We start from the raw sequence: 23,259 nt of genomic DNA, 5'->3' as shown, positions 1-23,259 counted from the left end.
GACTGTCCGGGATCCCCTCCCACCCTGCTGCTATGGAACTTGCCCGCCTTTGCATCCCACAGCAGCCCTGTGAGGTGGATTTGGGCTTAGAGGCAGTGTGGCCCTGGGGTGGGCCGGGTTCAGGACACTGGCGGGCCAGATGTGGCCTGTGGGCCGTAGTTTGAGGACCCCTGGTTTAACCTCTGGCTTGCTAGTAAAACTCAATTGCTGTGTTGCAAAAGGACGCAAGTCTAAAAAGCGTTTCAGCAACGTGAAAAGTTTGGAAAGCTCTGGTGGATACTATAACAAGAGCCTTGCTCATGGTGGAACGCTGACATCAAGTGGTCCCCTGGAGAACTGCACCCAGCTTGGTCTTCATTGGAGCAATGAAACCCCACAGTCCCTAATTAGGAAAAGGGCCGAGGTGCAAATTTCCTTCCCTTGCTGTGTAAAGGGGCCCTCCAGGCTGGTTTATTCTGCAGCATGTTCCTGACACAGTAAAAGGGTGTTAGCACTGGGGAGACTGGGCCTTTGGTGTGTTGAACTCCCTCCTGCCCTGGTTGTTGGACTTATGTGGATCTGGAGAGAGGGGGCAGGGAGGAAGGTGAAGGGGTATCTTCTCCTTTCTCTGAAGCACCTCAATAGCCACCAAAGAGAGATCAAGAATGCTAGCTGCTGCCCTCGAGGGGCTGAGAGAGCCCTCCTGCTACCCCTGGCAACTGTCTCCTCCCTTTGCTAGGGAGACAGACTTAAGAGACATGGAGACATCTCCACTACCCTGAACACTTAACTCTCCCCCTTATTGGCGGATGGGTGCTGCACATGTGGGGCTTGGAGAGACCTCTTGCTGTGTGGGGAAGTGTGATCTGGTGGGAGGGCGTTCCACAGATACTGAAAAGACCCTGTTTGGGGGAACATCTCACATCCAGGGTGGGGACCACAGGGAAGACACCATGTGGATTATAAAGGGCAGACTTGGCCAAATGGCTGGACTACAACTCCCATCATCTCTAAATTCAGTGAGATTTCTCTCTGAGGAAGTGTGGAGATGGGGAGGCTGCATTTGCAAAGGGTTGGAAGTTGGGGCCTCACAGACAGTCTTCTTATTTCCTTCCTGCCTGAGATGCACAAGCTTTAGTTGCCAAAGGTGCCTGGAGGGATTGTTCTCCAGTAATTTATTAATGCCATCATGTGGGCATTTTAACAGCTTTTGGAGGTCCTGTCATGAGAGGAAGGTGAACAACAGAGCCAGGATCGCAGGGGGTGGCGAGTGAATTCTTTGGAGAAATAGATTGTTTATTGGGACAGTTAAAGTGTTTCCCTCTCTTTAAGGACTCCACTGCAGAGGGAATTCTGGGAAAGCGGAGGGAAAAGAAAATCCCAGATTTTGTTTTGTCGTTTTCTCCAAGTGTGACTGGGTTGACTCCTCTCACAGGGCATCTGAAAAGGTGTCAATTCTGCTCCTAACAGGAGATCCTGAGTTGGGTTTCATTTCCCCACAGACAAAAGAAAGGGAGGAGGGTCTCCCCAAAGAACGAGGCTCCTGAGAACGTGTGGAGTTCAGCCCCTGAGTCAGCGTCAGAAAGAGACACATATCCCTCTTCATAGTCCAGAGTCACTCGGATCCTCTTGGGCTCCTCATTCAGGGACAGAGGAGAGGAATCAGGGGATGTGAAGGCCCAGTACTTGCCAAGCCACTTCTCCAAAGCCCAGATCCCTCCCTCAAACCTTAAGGGGAAGAAGTCCTTTCTCTCCACAGACTTCCTGGCAACCCCCACAGCCCACCATTCCTCACTTCCCACATTGACTTTCCAGAAATGTCTGCCTGCTGTGAATCCCTCACATCCCAACACGCAAGGCATGTCACTGAATCTCTCAGGATAATTGGACAGGACTTGATGTTTGCTTCCCTTTCTCACACTTTTCTGATCCTCAGACAGGATGAGACTGGGATGGGCTGTGTCTGGATCCAGAGTGATGTTTGCTGTTGAGAGAAGGTGAGGAAAAGAGAAGAGAGGCAGAATCAGCCAAGAGTCAGAGACGGACATCCTGATCCAAAATAACACCAAGAAGAAGCAGATTCCCTCTCAGATAAATGGGACTTCCTCACGTTCCATTCAGGATTGGGATCCCCCTCTTTCTCCTGGACTAAGCTCAGAAGCTCAGAATAAATACCTTCTCTGTGGGTTTTTAAATACTTCTTTTTCTGCCATTTTACTCAATGTATTTTATTGTGTCCCTCCTGTCAATTCAGTCACCCTTCGAGAAGCAAAACAGCCCAGAAAATATTCCCTCAGCTCTTCTATGCAGTGAAGGGGAGGAGGGATGGATGGGGGCAAGAGGAGAAAAATGTTCCTCCTTTGAATCTCTCTGTGTCCTATTTAAAATAGTAACTATGGACAAAATATTGTTTACCTTTACCCCCAAAGTTGTTGTGGGTCCCCCCCGCAAAGTGATTGAGGTTTTCTAAGGAAATCTTCGGGGGGGGGGCAGGGGCAAAGGAAGGTATCGCAAACGGGCTGCAGCAGTGACAGAGGGATCCCAGCACCATCTGTACGGCGCTGGAGTGGCACTGGTGGCAAATCACTATACAGCGCATGTGCAGTGTCGCTACATACCGCACATGCATGTGATGCCACACATGCACTGTACCTAGCAGTTTGCTGCCAGCGCCAGGATCCTCCGCTCGCGGCTGCAGCCGTGAAAAGGAGGATCCTCCAAAAATTACCCCCCAACTATATCGCCGCCACAGCCACAACTTGCACGACGCAGCCACAGCCAACAAAACCTTTAATCACGGTAATCTATACTTGATTTTAATTCTGTTAATTCATTGTTTGTTAATAGCTTATTTGCATATTACATTTCTTGATGCATATTTACAATGTATTGCAGTAGAACAATTGGAAAGAATTCCCACTCACCCCTTCCCAACAGGTGGGTGGAGTGTGCGACCCCGCGCGGAGCCACCTGGCCGGGTGCCACCCACCAGGTAACTGTGTGCTCGGCGCACCCCCACCTGGTGGGCCAATGGGCTGCTGGTGGGGTGTGTGGGGTGGGGTGTGAGTACGTTTGGAGGACTAATTTCTAAAAAATTATATTTAAAAAGCTAACACGAATCCGTGCCTAGTGAGTTCCAGAATCTTAGGAGATATTGAGGGTCCCTGTTGAACAGGGGATTAGGGCCAAATTAAAACGTAGAAGCGGGCAGCTCTGTGTGCAATTACCCTATAGCTAAATAATCAGCACGATTAAAACCAACAAATTAGAAGATGGGGGGAAATGCAACAGGGAAAACCTCCTGGATGAATGTAGAAGACTGAAGTTGCCGTATTTACGTGAGTCTAATGCGCTATCAAATCTAATGTGCACCTCAATCTTCAATACCTTGAAACCAAAAAAGGTATTTGCGGGTGAATGTAAATGTGCAATCAAATGTAATGGGCACCCTAATTTTTGCAATGTAATTTGACCATAATGGTGCACATTACATTCATATTTAATGTGGAGAAGATCAAAGAATCCAGTAAAAGCGAAGGGGGAAGGAGAAGAATTAGGCTGCAAACACATTAACCGTCTTGGAGGACAAATTTTCCCCGCCTCAATCCAAAATATTATATGCAGGTACTACTTCTCCCTCCCTTAGAATAACACAAAGGACAGGACAGATCACAATCCCATTGAAATACCAGTCCCCTGCCCCACCTTGAATTTGGCCCTTCACCCAAAATTTACCTTTCTGAAGCAATCCGGATAACAGAGCATCTGAAGAAGCAAAGAGATATAAAGTTTGAGAAATAGACTTTTGTAATTGTGCAACAAAATTTTCACTTCATAAGATATTTTGGACTAATAAAATCCCTGCAGCCATTCTTCATTACCTTTTATTTTCTCCATCCTAACATATAGAATGGGATTTGCAGCCCTGAATTTTGAGATCTTCCTCTTCAATTCTAGTGAGAAAGTCAGTGGATTTTCAGATGTCCCGCTTTGCTCACAGCTGATGGGAAAAATACATGTTAACCCATTTCAAATCCAGAATTTCTGAGTGCAGCAAAAGAAAGGAATTGAGAGGAGGAAATAAACTGTATAAAGCCAAGAGGGAGAGACAGAGGAATGGAGTCACAGAGAGGGGAAGATTCCTCCTTACTAGGGACTCCAAAGCCAGACAACTGAGGGCCAAAGGAGCAGCCCTTTGTCTGAATCTCTTCACTTACATCCACTCAAATGGAGAAATAAAATAAAGTCAAGTGATACCACTCTGCTCGGAGTTTTTCCATTTCAGCTGCACTGCCTATGACATGCAATGAAGATGTGCTGTTGTTGACACAAGTGAAATGTTCCTTCTATCCCAGCCTGCTCTGGTCCATGGGGTCCCGAAGAGTCGGACACGACTAAACAACGACATCCTCTTATCATGAACCCAAACGACACCTTGAAGTTACATACTGCAGCTGGGATATGTTCAGGAACATGGTAAACACCCCAACTCCATCTCCTTGTTTTTAGCCCCACAGGTGACAGGTAACTGTGTGGGACTCTGTGGAATAGTCCCACATTATTATTCATTTCATTTCTATTCCACTTTATAATCTTCATAATATATTCTATCCCAGTCTACCTGTGAAGTTTCAGGGAGTGATATTAATGGAGTTGAGCAGGATCCCCTTACCTCTCCAAAGTTCTTCTAACATCCTAGAAAGGAAAAGTGGGAAGTCAGAATGGAATTCACTGCCCAGCGCGGGCCCTGTAATGAAGACCCATCAGCCCCTGCAATGGATGCCCTCTGGGGTGAATTTGCCCAGCATATGCCAAAGTTCTCGATAGCTATGGATACATCTAACAATTCTGGTTAGATTGGGAGAAAAGCAATCACAAACCTAGACAGCATCTTAAAAAGCAGAGACATCACTTTGCCAACAAAGGTCTGTATAGTTAAAGCTATGGTTTTCCCAGTAGTGATGTATGGAAGTGAGAGCTGGACCATAAAGAAGGCTGATCGCCGAAGAATTGATTGCTTTTGAATTCTGGTGCTGGAGGAGACTCTTGAGAGTCCCATGGACTGCAAGAAGATCAAACCTCTCCATTCTGAAGGAAATCAGCCCTGAGTGCTCACTGGAAGGACAGATCCTGAAGCTGAGACTCCAATACTTTGGCCACCTCATGAGAAGAGAAGACTCCCTGGAAAAGACCCTGATGTTGGGAAAGATGGAGGACACAAGGAGAAGGGGACGACAGAGGATGAGATGGTTGGACAGTGTCCTCAAAGCTACAAACATGAGTCTGACCAAACTGCGGGAGGCAGTGGAAGACAGGAGTGCCTGGCATGCTCTGGTCCATGGGGTCACGAAGAGTCAGACACGACTAAACGAACAGCAATGATGGATGCATCTAACAATTCTGGTTTCTCTCCATTATTTTCCAATCTTAAGTTCAGGTCCTTTTTTAAAAAAATGTCCTGATGAAAATCCATGAGTTCTCCTCTGTCTTTCTTAGGTATCCCATGTATCTTGGCCATTGGAGAATTTATGGATAACTGTTCAACTGGAAGAGTTCCTTTTTCTGAGATATCCTGAACTTTAACAAAGTTAGCCAAGCAGCTTCACACTTCTTAGCTAAACCAGGTACTGGCAATCCTCTCTTCTGTGCAGCAGTTTGTGTATTAACATTATCCACTCTGGGATACTTACTTCGCCAAATAAAATTATCTATTCAATTCCCTGATGTCAACCAAGAGTGGGAAAAGTAAGAAACAAAGCCAAAAACCTTGGCAGTATTGTCATGCTTTTTGCACTGATCTTTGCTTTTCGTAGAATCATAGAATTGTAGTGTTGGAAGGGATTCCATCTAACCAAGATGATTTTAACTTACTCCACCTTTCCATATCAGGTTTCTGATGCAGCCCTTGGCTAGTGCTTCCCCCCAACACTGCCATTCCGTGAGGGGGCCAGGGGCATGGTGGCAAGACCCCTGGCACCAGGCCGGGTGGGATTCCTGCAAGGGGGCACCTGGCTCACCCCCCCTCAAAATCATGTGCCTGGGGCTAAGGCCCCCCTTGCCCTCCCTTCTCTACACTCCTGCTCAGAGATGCAAGCCCCAATTCTGTGCCCCATTTGACAGCAGCCCATTCTAGCTCACCTCCTCTGCCCCTCCCCCTTTGGTCCAACATGGTCCATGCTGTAAAGCTCTGTGTCCGAGAATTCCCCCTTTTCCTCCTATGGAGCTTTCCCTGTCAAAACCTGCTCTTTAAAGCTGACTTTGGCCAAACAGCAATGCACAGAAAACCCAATTTGCCATTGGTTGTGCTTCAGCTTTAAAGAGGAATTGGGGGGGGGGACAACTGGGGGGGGAGGGAGAATTTGGTTAGGGACTGGGAAAGCGCTGACCTGTGCCTGGAAAGAGTGCAGCAAAAGGTGAGTGTGGTTAAACCGTTAGAGAGGAACTTTGGGCTGTTCCTGCCACAGTCTCACCTGCAGGAGTTCACTCGCTGGCTGCTGACTCTTCTCCTCCATCTCCCAGATGCTCCTTTCAAGAGAGGAGAGTTCCTCGGAGAGTCTAGCCAGCTGCTCCTCCCTTCTTCTTGTGATCTCCTTCTCCATCTCTTCTATTTCATTCAGCAGATGCTTTTCTTGTTTTTCCAGAAACTGGTGCAGTTGTCTGAACTTCTCCTCTATATTCTGCCTCTCAGTTTCTGTTATTCTCTTCAAGAGGCAGGAAGAAAGAGGAAAAGAGGATGCCAGAATCTTTAGAGAGACCTTCCTTAACAATGTTATGGCAAATCACTCAGGAATAGGGCTACATCATGACTTGGGACTCAACTACACTGGACTAATTAGAATGTTATATATGTGTTATAAACATGTTATACTGGTAGAGCTGCTATTTGTCCCAATGAGAAATTACACCGAGAGCTAATTTTTTAAATAGCGTTTTTTATAGTGTTTTCCAAATCAGTACAGTGGTACCTCAGGTTACATGCGCTTCAGGTTACATACGCTTCAGGTTCCAGACTCCGCTAACCCAGAAATAGTACTTAAGGTAACAACTTTGTTTCAGGATGAGAACAGAAATCGTGCTCCAGCGGCACAGCAGCAGCAGGAGGCCCCATTAGCTAAAGTGGTGCTTCAGGTTAAGAACAGTTTCACGTTAAGGACGGACCTCCGGAACGAATTAAGTACTTAACCCGAGGTACCACTGTATAGATCCAGCCTTGGTCCTTCAAGCATACATGTTCTCTTTGTAGGGATTGTGACACTTACAAGCAGGCTGTTGCTTTCTTCTCCTATTTTTGCTTCATAAGCCTGAATTTTCACTCTCACTTTCTTCAGATGCTCCAGTCGATCACAGATGAGTGTCTAAACAGAAAACAAAATATCTGTTTGGATTAGGATGCGGGGTGGAGAGCTTCAGTATTTTACATATCTTTCTATTGTGTGGTCCCCCACTATTAGATTTTTATCTGATAATTGCTCTCTTCTAGTGGTTTGGGTTTTTTTGCTGTACATTTAAAATTCAAGGCTCGTTTGAGAACTTTCATTCTATTACTCTTATTAACCAGCATCATTATTATTACTACTACTACATTACACAGGAGCCCTTGGGCACATCTTAAAAACAAAATTACATTTTTAAAAGTTGCTTTTGAAGCAGAACAAAGGTTTTGTTTTGTTTTCGATAGCACAGAGACCAGGCCCAAGTTTTGATTCACTTTGAGGTGCAGATTAGTAATTCATTATGTTTGCTTTCCAGCCACATTGACAGCATATTTTGCACATACACACTCACACATAAACACAGATACGAATGTGTTGTGTTAGCAAGTGTCAAAATGACTTCCTACCTTGTATTCCTGGGCAGCCTCTTCCTTGAGAACCACAGTGTGTGATTTATGTTCTGGGGATTGCTGACAAAACAAACACACCAGTTCTTCATCTTGTTTGCAGAACAAGTGGAGTTTTTCTTTGTGCTTCTCACATAGTTGCTTTCCCTGGAGTTTGAGCCTTTCTGCTACATTTGCCAGCTGCCAATTGCGGCAGAAATTTCTGCTCTGGATCTTGTCCATGCAGACAGGACACTTGCAGTCCCCCATGTCAATTTCATCCCGTACCTCACAGTGCTTGGTGATGCAGCCCAGGCAGAAGTTGTGGCCGCAGTCCAAGGTCACGTGGTCTGTCAGGAAGTCCTTGCAAATGGGGCACAAGACTTCCTCTCCTACATCCGTGGATGGGGGGGCTGAGGCCATGACGGATCCAGAATGTGTGGCTTTGTTGAGATGAGAGGCGGCTGCAGGATGGCAGCAGGACGTGAAGGGACAGGGGACGGAAAAAATGCCTGAAAGGGGGAAATTATTCAGCCTTAAGCTTTTCCATATCCTTCCAGAGAAACTAACAATGCATTTCACCTTTTAATGCAATGGAGCCCCCACAATTGGTCCTATTACGCAAATCACTGTATTTGAAAAGAGACAGGTCTGTGTCAATAAACTCTTTCACCAAGGTCTTCACCATTTCCAAAGGATGCTCTGGCAAGCCCCAGAAAAACAATTAGCATGTATTGTTCAGATTTCTGAGTGACAGTTTTGTAAACATGTCGGACAAAAAGAATATTCTGAGCATGGTCTGATTTACAAGTGCAACCCTTTACTGTGTCCTCTGTATAGGCAACTCCCCATCCTACATGTTGGCAGAGTGCATGCAATTCTGTCCCCCATTCTGGACCAAAAACAGTGTATGGCACCTTCGCATGCCAATCGAACAGATGCAAAATGCTTGGTACTTGTATGATGACTTTGGGTGGTCCTTGGATAAGGGCTGGGCCATTTCTGAAATCTTTAAAAATTGTTGCACATTTTTACTCTGGGTCCCTTCACTTCCTTGCAAGGTGGTGATGGTGGTGGTGGCGGGGGGACTCTATTGTAGCAGAAAACAAATATTTTCTTTGCTTTCCTCAACTGGTTCCCCCCTCCCCTCATTCTTCTCTGACTGATTATGGACTTAAGGGATATTGGGTCCCTTGATGGAGAAATGGGCTGTAAAAGTCAACCCCTAATTTCTGTATAACAGTCCCACTGCTTGAAACTCAACAACTCAGTTTGCACACTCATTCATTCTTTACCTACAAGGTCACCTTACCCCACTTGACTGCTTCAATTAGAGGAACTGGCACTTTTACAGGTGCCGCATAATACCTGCACTGCATCTGTCAGAACTCAATCATTTAGCATGGTGTCAGCAACCATTTGGAACGGCCTTCCTGTTGATATCAAGCAGGCACCTTCACAGTCTTCTTTTCAGTGCCTGCTGACAACATTCTTATCTAGACAAGACAACTCAAATGATTAGAAAGTTTCTATGAGTTTCCATTTGTTTTTATCTATTCTACACAATCTCACATTCATGTCCAGGTCCACTCTACTGGAGCTGCATCATGAGTGGCCCAGGAATGGCACCAAGGTGACAGACAAGGACAGAAGCCATTGCAGGGCTCCAAGCCCTCCTTTGGGTGCCCAGCCAACACCTCCATTGACTCCCATGGGAGCTCCTCTCCCAGAGCTAACAGCATTCCCATAGGGGCTTGACTTTCAGCTGAATGGTGGGGGAAGGCAAGGAAGAGGAACAGTTAAAAGCCTCCTGTATACACATTGGGAATTGAATGTAAATAGACCTGCTTGGACAAAGGGCAGCCTGGGAACATGCAGTGGGGTTTGGTTGTCAGATACTCACCCCCAGAATAGCTTCTCCTGTGGGCAGGGAGATGGTGTACTTGATCAAGAAGAAGTTCTGGGGTTACCTTTCCTTCTTCCCAGCCGTTCTTTCTCCTGTCTCCTTCCCCTTTCTTTAGGGAGGGGCAAAGGGTGTGTACTTTGTACAGCTGTGACGACAACCAGCAACTGTTCTTTTCTTCTGCTGGGAGATCTCAGCTTCCTTCTCCCCCTCCATCTTCTCTCCTCCTAACAGAACAACCATTTGCTCACCACCTCATCTCACCCCAAACATGAATGGCTCTTTTTCAAAAAGAATAAGAAAAAAACAGGCCTTTGGCATATATTTATAATTGTATAAAACAACACCATGCTTTCCCCCCTGAACAGGTAAGCTATCATAAATGTGACATTGCTTGGTTAATAAATGAAAGCTTTGAACTTTGCCTGAATGCTCCACCACACCCATTTTGTTCAGGACGCAGAAAAAGAAATCTTTTTTCACTTCCTGCTTTGGACCCCTGACTCTTCCCCTCCTCCTATCCGTAATGCTATCAGGGCAGTACTTTAGGGCAGACCTGACCCCAGGGACCCACTTGGGGGTCACACCCACCTCTGCTTGCTGTTTGCAATTGGGGAAAAGATCAATTGGTTTTTCTGAGGATTGACATTTGTTCCTAATTCAGCGTGTTTTCCCAGGGAAAGCAGAGGGACAAACAAGAAACTGCTTTGACCCATGCCTAGACAGCACGGGAGAAACTTCTGTCCCTGGCCTGCTACAAATCATCGTCCGGTGCTGTTTCAGTCCCATGATGGGAATTGTAATTGGAAGGGGTCCAAATCATCCACATTTCCAGTTTCCAATTTGGGATGAGATTCCTTGGACTGGGCTGTTTCTCTGCATTGAGGGCAGGAAGGCTATGGGCTACCCACCCCCCAAATACTAGCTCAAGCAGCCTTGACTGAAATTATTGCCCCCCACAGTGTTCACTGGATCCAGGTTATCCAGGCAGAAGAGACAAGTGGCTTCAGCACAGAGATCCTGGACGGGACCCCCAGAACCAGCCATGGCTGCTGCCTCACAGTGAAGGCACGGCTGACTTTGACTTTCTCAGTTCTCAGTCTGTGGGAGTTTCCCTGTGTGCAGATGGCTCGCCATTTCAGGGCTGACCTGATTGGCTGTTGCTGTTTTTATCCTGGCAGGCCTGCACAGCTTTCTTAGAGGTCTCTTGAGCAGCCTCAGTTGCTTTACATTGCTTCTGAGGCCTGTATACTGTGGGAGTATGTTGTCCTTAGGGTTGATATGTAAATTATTTTTGAATGAATAAGAGAATGCAAATCAAGAGCATTGTGGGGAAGCAGAGACCAAACTGCGGGAGGCAGTGGAGGACAGAGGTGCCTGGTGTTCTCTGGTCCATGGGGTCACGAAGAGTCGGACACGACTAAACGACTAAACAACAACAACAACAAGAGAAAGAAGTGCTTAACGGAGACAGCTCTTTCTTCCTGGCCTGAACACAGCAATCCCCTGCTCTGTTCTGGGATCTGATCTGGCTGGGAGCTGACTTCAGGCACCAGGCCCAACGACAGACCAATTCTGCGTTACAAAGATATCTGCAAACATGACATGAAAGCTGGCAACATCAACCTGCCATTTTGTTTCCCTTGAAGGTAATTGCAGTGCCTAGAAACAGACAGACAGGTCATGTATTCACAGCAGCAGCCAGAGGAGGAATGACCACTAGGAGGAGCATCAACAGAAGAAACGCCCTGTTGCATCTGCAGCAGCACAACTAGACACCTTCATCTGCCCCAGCTGACACAAAACATGTCTCTCCTACATCGGTCTCTACAGCCACAGCAGGTGCTGCAATCTTCCGATTTGGCTTAAGATGGATGCCAGCTTTGAATATATTAAAACAGTAGGTAGAATGGGTTTCTTTTTCTTTTTTTACTAAGATGCTCTACAGCCTCAGCCCACATTCACCCAGAGCTGCTGTCAGCAATCATCCCACTCCAACACAGAATGCAAACACTCCCAGGATTTATGCATATTCCTTTTATTGTGTATTTGTGATGATTTCTGCGCATGATGCTATCTGGGAAGTCTTTGCAATCCCAGTTTTAATAATACTATTTGTGCCCACAAAGCTTTGCAGTCTTCATAACTGTTTCTTTTCTGATCAGTCCATGTCCTGTCACTTCCTGCTGAAATCCTATAAATTTTCATACCATGTTCTGTTGTAGTTTTTTCTTTTGGCCCCTTTTATTCCCTTACAGCCCAAGAGTGCCCCTCCAAATGGCAATAATAGGGTAACATTCTGGAAGTATCGTGGAATAGCTACTAAAGCAGCTGCATAGATGGTTCAGAATGAATCCATGGCTAATGCACTATTATTGCATCAATGACATCTTTCAACAAACACCGGCAAAAGCCCACCAGTCTGAAGGGGCCCTTCAACAAGCTGCTAGGGAGATTTTGGAACTTTTCTTTTAGACGGTTTCATTTTGGGGGCTTTCATATACCTCCCATATAACCATGCACTCTGGGCTGTTCACAAATTCAAATATAGCTGATTAAAAATCAACAACAGAAAAGCTGTACCAACACCACAATAATGTAAAAACACAAACATCAACATAAGGTCATGAACAACACTGAAAATCAACAATAGAGAAAACAAAATAGTTACAAGAATTCAAGTATATTAAACCATAATTATTAAAAGCGAGGGGGGGGGATGTAAATAAGATGCAGGTATTACTGAAAATACCCTCTTTCGGGGAGCACCCCACATTTAGGTTGGGAGCCACAGGAATGATGCCATGTGAATTATATAGGGCAGATATAGCCAAGTTGCTGAACTACAACTCCCATAATCTCTGAATTCAGTGAGATTTCTCTCTTAGGAAATGTGGCGATGGGGAGGCTGCATTTGCAAGGGGTTGGAAGTTGGGGCTTCACAGACAGTCTTCTTATTTCCTTCCTGCCTGAGATCCACAAGACTAGGAGCTTTAGTTTCAAAGGTGGCTGGGGGAATTGTTTTCCAGTAATCTATTAATGCAATTATGTGGGCATTTTAATAACCATTGGAGGTCTGGTCATGAGAACAACAGAACAACAGAACCAGGATTGCAGGGGGTGGCGGGTGAATCCTTTTGAGGAATAGGTTGTTTATAGGGATGGTTAAAGTGTTTCCCTCTCTTTAAGGACTCCACTGCAGAGGAAATTCTGGGAAAGGGAAGGGAAAAGAAAATCCCAGATTTTGTTTTGTAGTTTCCTCCGAGTGTGACTGGAATGACTCCTCTCACAGGGCACCTGCAAAGATGTCAATTTTGCTCTTAACTAGAGATCCTGAGGTGGGTTTCAGATCCCCACAGAAAAAAGTAAGGGAGGAGGGTTTCCCCAGAGAACGAGGTTCCTGAGAATGTGTAGAGTTCAACTCCTGAGTCAGCATCAGAAAAAGACACACGCCCCACTTCATAGTCCAGAGACACTTGAATCCTTTTGGGCTCCTCACTCAGGGGCAGAAGAAAGTAATCCGGGGAGGTGCAGGCCCAGTACTTGCATTCCCACTTCCCCACAGCCCAGATCCCTCCCTCAGGGCTTATGTCATATTTTAATTTCAAAGCTGATGAAATATGAAAGGGATCTAAGTGGCCTCTCATAGAATGTAAGCTCCTTCTCCTCACAGATCTCCTGGCGACCCCCAAAACCCAATATTGCTCACTTCCCACAGTGACTTCCCAGAAATGTCTGCCTGCTGTGAATCCCTCACGTCCCAACACACAAGGCCGGTCACTGAATCTCTCAGGGTTGTTGGGCAGGATTTGAGGCTTGTCTTCCAATCTCACACTTTTCCGATCCTCAGACAGGCTGAGAATCGGATGGGCTGTGTCTGGATCCAGAGTGACATTTCCTGTTGGGGAGAAGATGGGAAAAGTGAAGAGAGACAGAATGAGCTGAGAGGCAAAGACAAACATCTTGATCCAAGAAACACCCAGAAGAACCAAATTTCCGCTAAGATAAATGGGGCTTTTCATTCAGGATTGGGACCCTCCCCTCTTTCTCCCAGACTGACCTCAGAATAAATACCTTCCCTGTGGCTTTTAATTTTTATTTTTTTTGCTCCTTTTATTGTGTCCTCCTGTCAATCCAGTCACACAAGAAGCAAAACAACCCAGAAAATATTCCCTCAGCTCTTCTATCCAGTGAAGGAGAGGAGGGATGGATGGGGCAAGTGGAGAAAAACTTTCCCTTGCCCTGAGTGGAGAAAAACTTTCCCTTGCCCTGAGTGATGGAGATTGAACTAGAAAGTCATTTTTCATGTGTTTTTCCCAGCCTCCATAAACACCCTCAAAACACTGCAGGCTGCCTGTTCCTGCCTGGAATCTTCAACTGCTCTGAAGCTGCAGGACCCCATTTGTGCGTAGGAACAAAGGTCTTATCCACAAAACACTTTGTATTTGCAGCAGTTTGCATTCCCAATTAATTTGTATAATCCAATATCAGTGTTTCCCCACTGTAGTGGATTCACCCGATATGAAGACAATGCAATAATGTGGGGATAACTGAACTCCAGACCACTGCACTCAATGCTGCTGTTGATTTATTTTACTGTTCGGGGTAAGGGGATTAATTGTCAAGTTCTGCTGCTCCTCTTTCCATTCCCACATCTCCCCCAATGCTTTCATTTCCTTTTTGGCTGTACTTATATGCATGCTCCTAAATGGAGGAGCGTAGACATATATATACCTGATTTTCTTTTCTTCCCTCTACTTTGCCCTAAACCAGAATACCTCTTTTTTAAAGGGTTATATTCATATATCATTTACCTTCAAATATCATCAATCTTATATATATAGGATTCTCTGAATCCCTGGACATCCCCCCACACCATCATGAATTCCCTTGCAATTCTTTTTCCTGCTGTATGTTATTATATTTATCTAAATTTTGTTTATATCCCATTTTAACCATCAAATTCATACATTACAAGTGTTATATCAGTCCTGTCAATGTTTTAAAATGTTTACAGTGCTCTTTGATATAGTCTATAAACTTTCAGCATTCTTTATTGAATTTCTCATCTTCTTGGTTTCTGATTCTGCCGGTCAGTCTTGCCATTTCAGCATAGTCCATTATCTTAATTATCCATTTGTCCCTGGTTGGGACCCAAACCAGAATGCTTTACATGGAAACCACATTAAAAAGTGTGTGCTGAGAATGGACAGTTGCCTGTCTGTGTTTCTTGACACACTATCTGGGCTGGGAAAACAAGTGGAAGCCGTCAGCTCTGTGTGCACATGCCCTGCTGGTGGTTGTTGTTGTTGTTGTTATTATTATTAATATTTATTTATATACCGCCCTCCCCAGCCAAAGCCAGGCTCAGAGCAGCTAACAACAATAAAAGTAACACAGTTTACATAAAATTACAATCAAGTGAAATGCATTCTAAAATCAATTCATTCTAAAATCAATTCAAAATCAAATTAATGGCAACCATTAATTTGAATTTGGTCCTTCACCCAAAATTTACCTTTCTGATGCAGTCCGAATAACAGAGCATCTGAGGAAGCAAAGAGATATAAAGTTTGAGAGCTAGACTTTTATACCGCAAATAATTCCACAACAAAATTTTTACTTCATAACATATTTTGGACTAATATAATGTCCAGTGTAAAATCCTTGCAGCCATTCTTCATTACCTTTTATTTCCTCCATCTCAACATATAGAATGGGATTTGCAATCCGAAATTTTGAGATCTTCCTCTTCAATTCTGTTGGAAAAGTCGGTGGATTTTCAGATGTCCCCTTTTGCTCATACCTGATGGGGAAAATAAAGGCTAACCCATTCAAATCCAGAATTTCTGAGTGCAGCAAAAGAAAGGAATTGAAAGGAGGAAGAAAACTGCAGAAAGCCAAGAAGGAGAGGTAGGCAGCGAGGGGAGAAGATTCCTCCTTGCTATGGACTCCAAAGCCAGACACCTGAGCAGCCAAAGGAGCAGCCTCAGGTCTCTGAATCTCCTCACTTAACATCTATTCAAATGGAGAAGTAGAATCAAGTGATACCACCCTGCTCAGAGCTTTTCAATTTTGGCTGCATTACCTACAACATGCAAGAAAAATGTGGAGGAGAAAAAGATGGTTGCTGCTGTTGACAAAAGTGAAATGTTCCTTCTATCCTCTTATCATGAACCCAAGTGACACCTTGAAGTTACATATTGCAGCTGAGATATGTTCAGGAACATGGTAAGCATGGTAAACAGCCCAACTCCCGCTCTCTTTTTTGTAGCCCCAGAGGTGAGAGGTAACTGTGTGTGACTCTTTATTGGCCAAGGGAACCGGCGTACAGCTTCCGAGTCATGTGGCCAGCATAACTAAGCCGCTTCTGGTGAACCAGAGCAGCACATGGAAACGCCGTTTACCTTCCCATCGGAGCGGTACCTATTTATCTACTTGCACTTTGATGTGCTTTTGAACTGCTAGGTTGGCAGGAGCAGGGACCGGGCAATGGGAGCTCACCCCGTCACGGGGATTCGAACCGCCGACCTTCTGATCGGCAAGTCCTAGGCTCTGTGGTTTAACCCACAGCACCACCCATGTCCCTAAAAGGGTTTTACTACACGCTAAAAAAACACACTCAGAATATACCTTTCTAAACTCAAAGTATTTTTGTCTTGAGGTTGGTAGGATCTTGCTGACAACTTAGATATCCTTGGCTGTTGAGCCAGAGTCCTCATAGGTTAAGCCAGATCTTTCATGAATATACAGAAGAAACATATTTTTTATTTTTGTCAAAAGCCAATCCAGGCCCTTAAAGAACAACATTACAAACATTATATAAGTAAAACAAAACATGACGGGAAATAACACTAATTAGTTTGGCAATCATCTGTGGTAAAAGGCACAGTACTGCCATAAAGTATCCTTAATTTCACCTGGGATGTCAATATAATTAATACCCCTAAAATTAATAGTGGTACCTTGGTTTAAGAACAGCTTAGTTTATGAACAATTTGGATGAAGAACACTGCAAACCCAGAATTAGGTGTTTTGGTTTGTAAACTTTGCCTTGGAAGCAGAACATGTTCCACTTCCTGTTGAGTGTGTTCCATTTGTAAATTGAGTCCCCCGCTGCTATGGAAAAGCACACCTTGGTTTAAGAACGCTTTGGTTTAAGAATGGACTTCCGGAAAGGATTAAGTTTGTAAACCAAGGTACCACTGTAGATTATTTCCCAACTGGTAACTCAAGATCTGACAAAGTGTGTTCTCCTGAAGGAGTGGAGACCAGAGGTCCACTTTGGAGAGCCAGGCTGGAGCCATTTTATAAGCTGAAAGCCATCTTAGAGAGCAAACTAAAAGCCAAAAGACATTTCTCTCTCCCCTGCTTGCCCCTGCTTGCAAAGACAATATTTTTGCAACGCAGCAAGTGTGGTCAGAGCACTTCACTCCTGCAAAGCTAGCTGTTGACCCAATTCCAGTAAAACACCGAGAAGAGGAAGCTCTAGCTCACCACAAGACTAACTGTGAAAACCACAAACTGCCTTGCTATCTTTACCAGCATGCAGGTGTTCAGAAATGGTTTTACTAGGAATTGTGAGTAGCTATCTTTACATGCATGCGGTCAGAAGTGGTTTTCCTAGGAATTGTAAGAAGGTCAGATAGTTTATAAGCTCGCAGCACCACCTAGTGCAGTGTTTCCCAACCTTGTGCCTCCAGATGTTTTTGGCCTACAACTCCCATCATCCCTAGCTAGCAAGACCAGTGGTCAGGGATGATGGGAGTTGTAGGCCAAAAACATCTGGAGGCACAAGGTTGGGAAACACTGACCTAGTGGATAACACAGTTTGGAACCAAAGGCCACCACCAATTTTCCTATTGGTAGAGCTTTTAATGAATATGTATAAAGGGGAATGTGTAAGGGGTGGGTCAAGGGTTGAACTATTGCTTTGCCTAAAGGTATAAAAAGTATCTGCATCTGATTGACAGGGGGCATTCTCTCATTTTTGCTGAATGCACCCCTTTGCTTTGCTTGTCTGACAAATAAACCAAAGTCAATAAAAACCTTTTCTGTAAAATATTGCTGCCTGGATTTTTCCATTCTGGTCTGGATTCTGAAGTCTCTAACACTCCTTCATGGAGAGCACGGGTTGCAGTGGGGTTAACCAGACACCCCCTGTTGCTGGGCAAGTTGGTTTGGTTTGCCCAAAGTGTGATTGGACTCCTCGGGTTGCTGGGGAGAGTTTTATGTTGCCAAATTTGATTGACAGCCTGGGTTGAATAGATTCCCTGCGCGCAGCGTCAAGCTTTTTCTTTTTGCTCTGCACATCGGATCACCCGCCCACCCTCCCTAATTTTGGGGCGCTCGTTGCGTTTGACCTTGCTATGCCTGTCATGGTGTCATCTGCTTTTGGGGCAGGGATCTGGTAGGAATTTTGTGCATTTGGCTGATAGGCTGATGCCATTTGGTTTTTGCCGACTGTGTAGCAAATCATCACAACTTGTAAGGTTGCGGTTAGGCCTTGGTTTTAGAAAAAATTGGTTGGTGGAGGGATATGGATTGGCTGTGCCTGCCCCTCCAATGCTGTTGCTTGCTTACTTCATAAAATATATATACTGTTGCTTGCTTACTTCATAAAATATATATACTGCTTGATTTTAGAAAAAACCTCAGAGTTTGTTAGACTAAATTCCAGCAAAACAAAATTAAGTGCAACTTTTCCCCAAAAAGCACTTTAAATACAGAGTAGGCCCCGTGTTAAAGCACCATTTATATATCATCTCCAAAAGGCAATTAGCATTTACATTTGCAACAGGCTTGGCTTTGGGAATACATTTGCAAACATACAAACTTAATTAATTACGTTTCTACACAATTTGGGGTTTAGAATATATCTTGTTCAATCCCTCCTTCAGTTCTTTGGCCCTGATCTGTGGAGGAGGAAGTGGGGCGCCAGAAGCTCAAGGAGGGGTCCTTGGTTTACCTGTGAAGTTTCAGGGAGTGATATTAATGGAGATGAGCAGGATCCCCTTACCTCTGCAAAGTTCTTCTAATATCCTAGAAGGGAAAAGAGGAAACTCAGAATGGAATTCACTGGATAGGTATGGATGCATCTAACAATTCTGGTTTCTCTCCATTATTTTCCAATCTTAAGTTCAGTTCTTTTTTATTTTAAATGTTCCTAGGTATCCCATGTATCTTGGCCAGTGGGGAATTTATGGATAACTGTTCCAATTGAAAGAGTTGCTTTTTCTGTGATATCCTGAACTTTAACAAAGTTAGCCAAGCAGCTTCACACTTCTTAGCTAAATCAGGTACTGGTAATCCTCTCTTCTGTGGGACAGTTTGCATATTAACATTATCAACTCTGGGCACTTACATTGCCTAATAAAATTATCTATACTGTTCTGTCAGCTTTTCAATTCCCTCAGGTCAACCAAGAGAGGAAGAGTAAGAAACAAAACCCAAAAACCTGGCAGTATTGTCATTCTTATTGCACTGATCTTTGCTTTTCATAGAATTGTACTGTTGGAAGGTATTCCAAGGATAATCTAACCAAGATGATTTTAACAGATGCATCCCTTGGCTAGTGCTTCCCCCCAACACTGCCATTCCGTGAGGGGGCCAGGGGTGTGGTGACAAGACCCCTGGCACCAGGCAGGGTGGGATCCCTGCAAGGGGGCGCCTGGCTCGCACCCCCTCAAAATCATGTGCCTGAGGGGAAGAAAGCTTTGGTAGGGACTGGGAAAGCACTGCCCTGTGCCTGGAAAGAATGCAGCAAAAGGTAAGTGTGGTTAAACCATTAGAGAGGAACTTTGGGCTGTTCCTGCCACAGTCTCACCTGCAGGAGTTCACTCGCTGGCTGCTGACTCTTCTCCTCCATCTCCCAGATGCTCCATTCAAGAGAGGAGAGTTCATCTGAGAGTCTAGCCAGGTGCTCCTCCCTTCTTCTTATGATTTCCTCTTCCATCTCTTCTATCTCATTCAGCAGACGCTTTTCTTGTTCTTCCAGAAACTGGTGCAGTTGTTTGAACTTCTGCATGGTCTTTTGCCTCTCAGTTTCTGTTGATTTCTGCAAGAAGCAGGAAGAAGAAGGAAAAGAAGAGGCCAGGGTTTTTAGAAAGACATTCATTAACAATGTTATGGTAAATCACTCAGGAATGGGGCTACATCATGATTTGGGTCTCAACTACACTGGACTAATAAGGTTATATATGCATTACAAAAATGTTACACCCGGGGGCCCCTATAGAGTTGTGATCTGTCCCAATGAGAAATTGCACTGAGAACTAATTTGTAAAATAGTGTTTTTTATAGTGTTTTCCATATCAGTATAGATCCAGCCTTGGTCCTTCAAGCATACATGTTCTCTTTGTAGGGATTGTGACACTTACAAGCAGGCTGTTGCTTTCTTCTCCTACTTCTGCTTTATGAGCCAGAATTTTCTCTCTCACTTTCTTCAGATGCTCCAGGCGATCACAGATGAGTGTCTAAAGAGAAAACCAAATATCAGATTGGATTAGGACTGGGAGTGGGGACCTTCAGTATTCTACAAATATTTTTATTGTGTGGTCCCCTACTATTAGATTTTTATCTGGTTATTGCTCTGAGAGCTTCTAGGGTTTTTTCTGTTTGTTTGTTTTTTGCTGTACGTTTAAAATTCAAGGCTCATTTGAGAACTTTCATTCTATTATTAACCAGCATGATTATTATTATTATTATTACTACTACATTACACCGAAGCCCTTTGGCACAAGTGCAGAAAAATATCCCCCTGATAATTGTTCTGGGAGCTTCTAGGATTTTTTTTGCTGTACATTTAAAATTCAAGAGTTGCTTGAGAACTTTCATTCTATTACTCTTATTACATAACATTATTATTACTACATTACATAGGAACCCTTTGGCACAAGTGCAGAAAAAATGGTGCTTTAAAAAACAAAATCACATTTTTAAAAGTTGACTTTGAAGCAGAACAAAATGTTTGTTTTTGAAAAGCACAGAGACTAGGCCCAATTTTTTATTACATTAAGGTACATATTAGCAATTTATTATGTTTGCTTCATAGCCACATTGACAGCATATTCTGCACACAGAAAGATATGAAAGTGTTGTGTTAGCAAGTGTCAAAATGACTTCCTACCTTGTATTCCTGGGCAACCTCTTCCTTGAGAACCACAGTGTGTGATTTATGTTCTGGGGATCGCTCACAAACGAAACACACCAATTCTTCATCTTCTTTGCAGAACAAGTGGAGTTTTTCCTTGTGTCTCTTACACAGATCATTTCCCCCTTTATTTGGTGCCGTGATTTTTATTTTTTCCACTATATTGGCCAGCTGCCAATTGGGGCGGAAACTCCCTCTCTGCATCCGGGCTTTGCAGACAGGACACTCCAAGTCCCCCACCTGCCTTGGTTCCCATGTGTCACAATACTTTACAATGCAGTCCCGGCAGAAGTTGTGACCACAGTCCACGGTCACAGGGTCTGTCAAATATTCCTTGCAGATGAGGCATGTGGCTTCTTCTCTGATAACCGTGGATGAGGATGAGCCCATGATAGAGGAAGAGTTTGTGGCTTTGTTGAGATGAGAGGCAGGGAAATGCCTGTAAGGTAGAAACTATTCAGTATTGAGCGTTTCCACACCCTTCCAGTAAAACTAACTCTGCATTTCACTTTCTTATGAAACGTATCTTCCATAATAGGTCCTCACACACATTTGCTCAGACATAGTAGGCCCACACTCACCACAGAAAATCAATCCTTCGGCCTTCAAAAAATTAGGAAATACTCCCATAAAAACTAGAACTTGTATTTGAATGTATAAAATTTAGACAATTCACAAAGCAAGAGTGAGGCCATCTTTAGCCTCCAGCTGAACTGTGGGACCTCTCCATGTAGGTAGAAGGAACTTCTTGGTAAAATCATTCTTCCATAACTCAGTATATAATACCTTTATACTTTCAAATCACTGTATTTGAAAAGGGGCCAATCTATGTCAATAAACTCTGACACCAAGGTATTCACCAAGCTCTGGCAAGCCCCGGAAAAACAATTAGCATGTATTGTTCAGATTTCTGAGTGACAGATTTATAAACATGCTGTACAAAAAGAATATTCTGAGCATGGTCTGATTTACAAGTGCAACCCTTTTCTGTGTTGTTTGTACAGGCAACTCCCCGTCCACATCACTCGCCATGTTGGCAGAGTGCATGCAAGTCTGTCCCCATTCTGGGCCCCAAACAGTGTGTGCACGTTCACACTGATGTCAATGCCAATCAAACACACACAAAATGCTTGGTGCTGTACCTGTATGATGACTTTCGGTGGTCCTGGGTTTCTAAAATCTAAACTTTCTTAAAAGTTTTGTTTTGGGTCCCCTCACTGCCTTGCAGGGTGGGGGCGGGAGGGGGAGGACTCTGTTGCAACAGACATAAAATATTTTCTTTGCTTTCCTCCACTGGTTCCTCCCTCCACTCATTCTTCTCTGGTGATAATGGACTTAAGGGATGCTGGGTCCCTTGATGGAGAGCTGGGCTTTAAAAGTCAACCCCAAATTTTTGTATAACAGTCCCACTGCCTGAAACTGTAAAACTCAAATGAAAAATCAGTTTGCACATTCATTCATCATTGACCTACAAGATCACCTAACCCCATACGTGCCCACTTGACTGCTTCGATTGGAGGAATTGGCACTTTTACTAGTGCCACATAATACCTGCCCTACATCTGTCATAACTCAATCATGTAGTGTAGTGGCACGAAAACATTGGAGCTACCTTCCTATTGATCCCAAGCAGGCACCTTCAGAGTCTTCTTTTCAGTGCCTTATTTTCAGTGCCTTATTTAGACAAGACAACCCAGATGATTATTATCTTATTTAGACAAGACAACCCTGATGATCCCCTTCATGGATCACTGCCTTGCCGTGGCGAAGGGGCTTGAAGAAGTCCCTGGAAGTGCTTTTGAGGCACATTTCCCTCCTTCTAATCCACACTCCCCCTTCATGGATCACTGCCTTGCCGTGGCGAAGGGGCTTGAAGAACTCAGAGAAGCTATGAACTATGCCGAGCAGGGCACCCAAGATGAACAGGTCATAGTGGAGAGTTTTGACCAAACGTGATCCACCTGGAGGAGGAACCGGCAAGCCACTCCAGTATCCCTGCCAAGAAAACTCCATGGACAAAGACAACAGGCATATAAAAGATATGACGCTGGAAGATGAGCCCCTCAGGTCGGAAGGCGTCCAACATGCTACTGGGGAAGAGCGGAGGGCAAGTACAAGTAGATCCAGAGCTGATGAAGCGGCTGGGCCAAAGCCAAAAGGACGCTCAGTTGCGGATATGCCTGGAAGCGAAAGGAAAGTCCAATGCTGTAAAGAAAAATATTGCATAGGAACCTGGAATGTAAGAACCATGAACCTGGGTAAGTTGGAGGTGGTCAAAAATGAGATGGCAAGAATAAATATTGACATCCTGGGCATCAGTGAACTAAAATCGACGGGAATGGGTGAATTCAGTTCGGATGACCATCATATCTACTACTGTGGGCAAGAAACCCGTAAAAGAAATGG

At 44.4% G+C, this 23,259-nt stretch overlaps 1 protein-coding gene across 1 annotated transcript in view; it reads right to left on the bottom strand.

Moving 5' to 3' along the window:
* Positions 1-82: 82 nt before the first annotated feature.
* Positions 83-23,259, bottom strand: part of LOC310835812 (uncharacterized protein) — a 47,008-nt gene continuing 23,831 nt past the window's right edge. Inside the window, 16 exon segments of the mRNA XM_083720792.1 lie at positions 83-1,963; positions 3,715-3,744; positions 3,861-3,979; positions 4,652-4,674; positions 6,450-6,680; positions 7,239-7,334; positions 7,820-8,310; positions 9,702-9,893; positions 13,024-13,599; positions 15,220-15,249; positions 15,389-15,719; positions 17,300-17,324; positions 18,721-18,743; positions 19,528-19,758; positions 20,081-20,176; positions 20,830-21,292. Of these exon segments, the coding sequence (XP_083576918.1) occupies positions 1,443-1,963; positions 3,715-3,744; positions 3,861-3,979; positions 4,652-4,674; positions 6,450-6,680; positions 7,239-7,334; positions 7,820-8,310; positions 9,702-9,893; positions 13,024-13,599; positions 15,220-15,249; positions 15,389-15,719; positions 17,300-17,324; positions 18,721-18,743; positions 19,528-19,758; positions 20,081-20,176; positions 20,830-21,292 (3,478 nt within the window). The 3' untranslated portion in view covers positions 83-1,442.

Source organism: Podarcis gaigeae, assembly GCF_964106915.1.
Source record: "Podarcis gaigeae genome assembly, chromosome: 2".
Lineage (NCBI taxonomy): Eukaryota > Metazoa > Chordata > Lepidosauria > Squamata > Lacertidae > Podarcis > Podarcis gaigeae.
The sequence above is the reverse complement of the archived record's forward strand: the minus strand, read 5'-3'. Positions and strand labels throughout refer to the sequence as shown.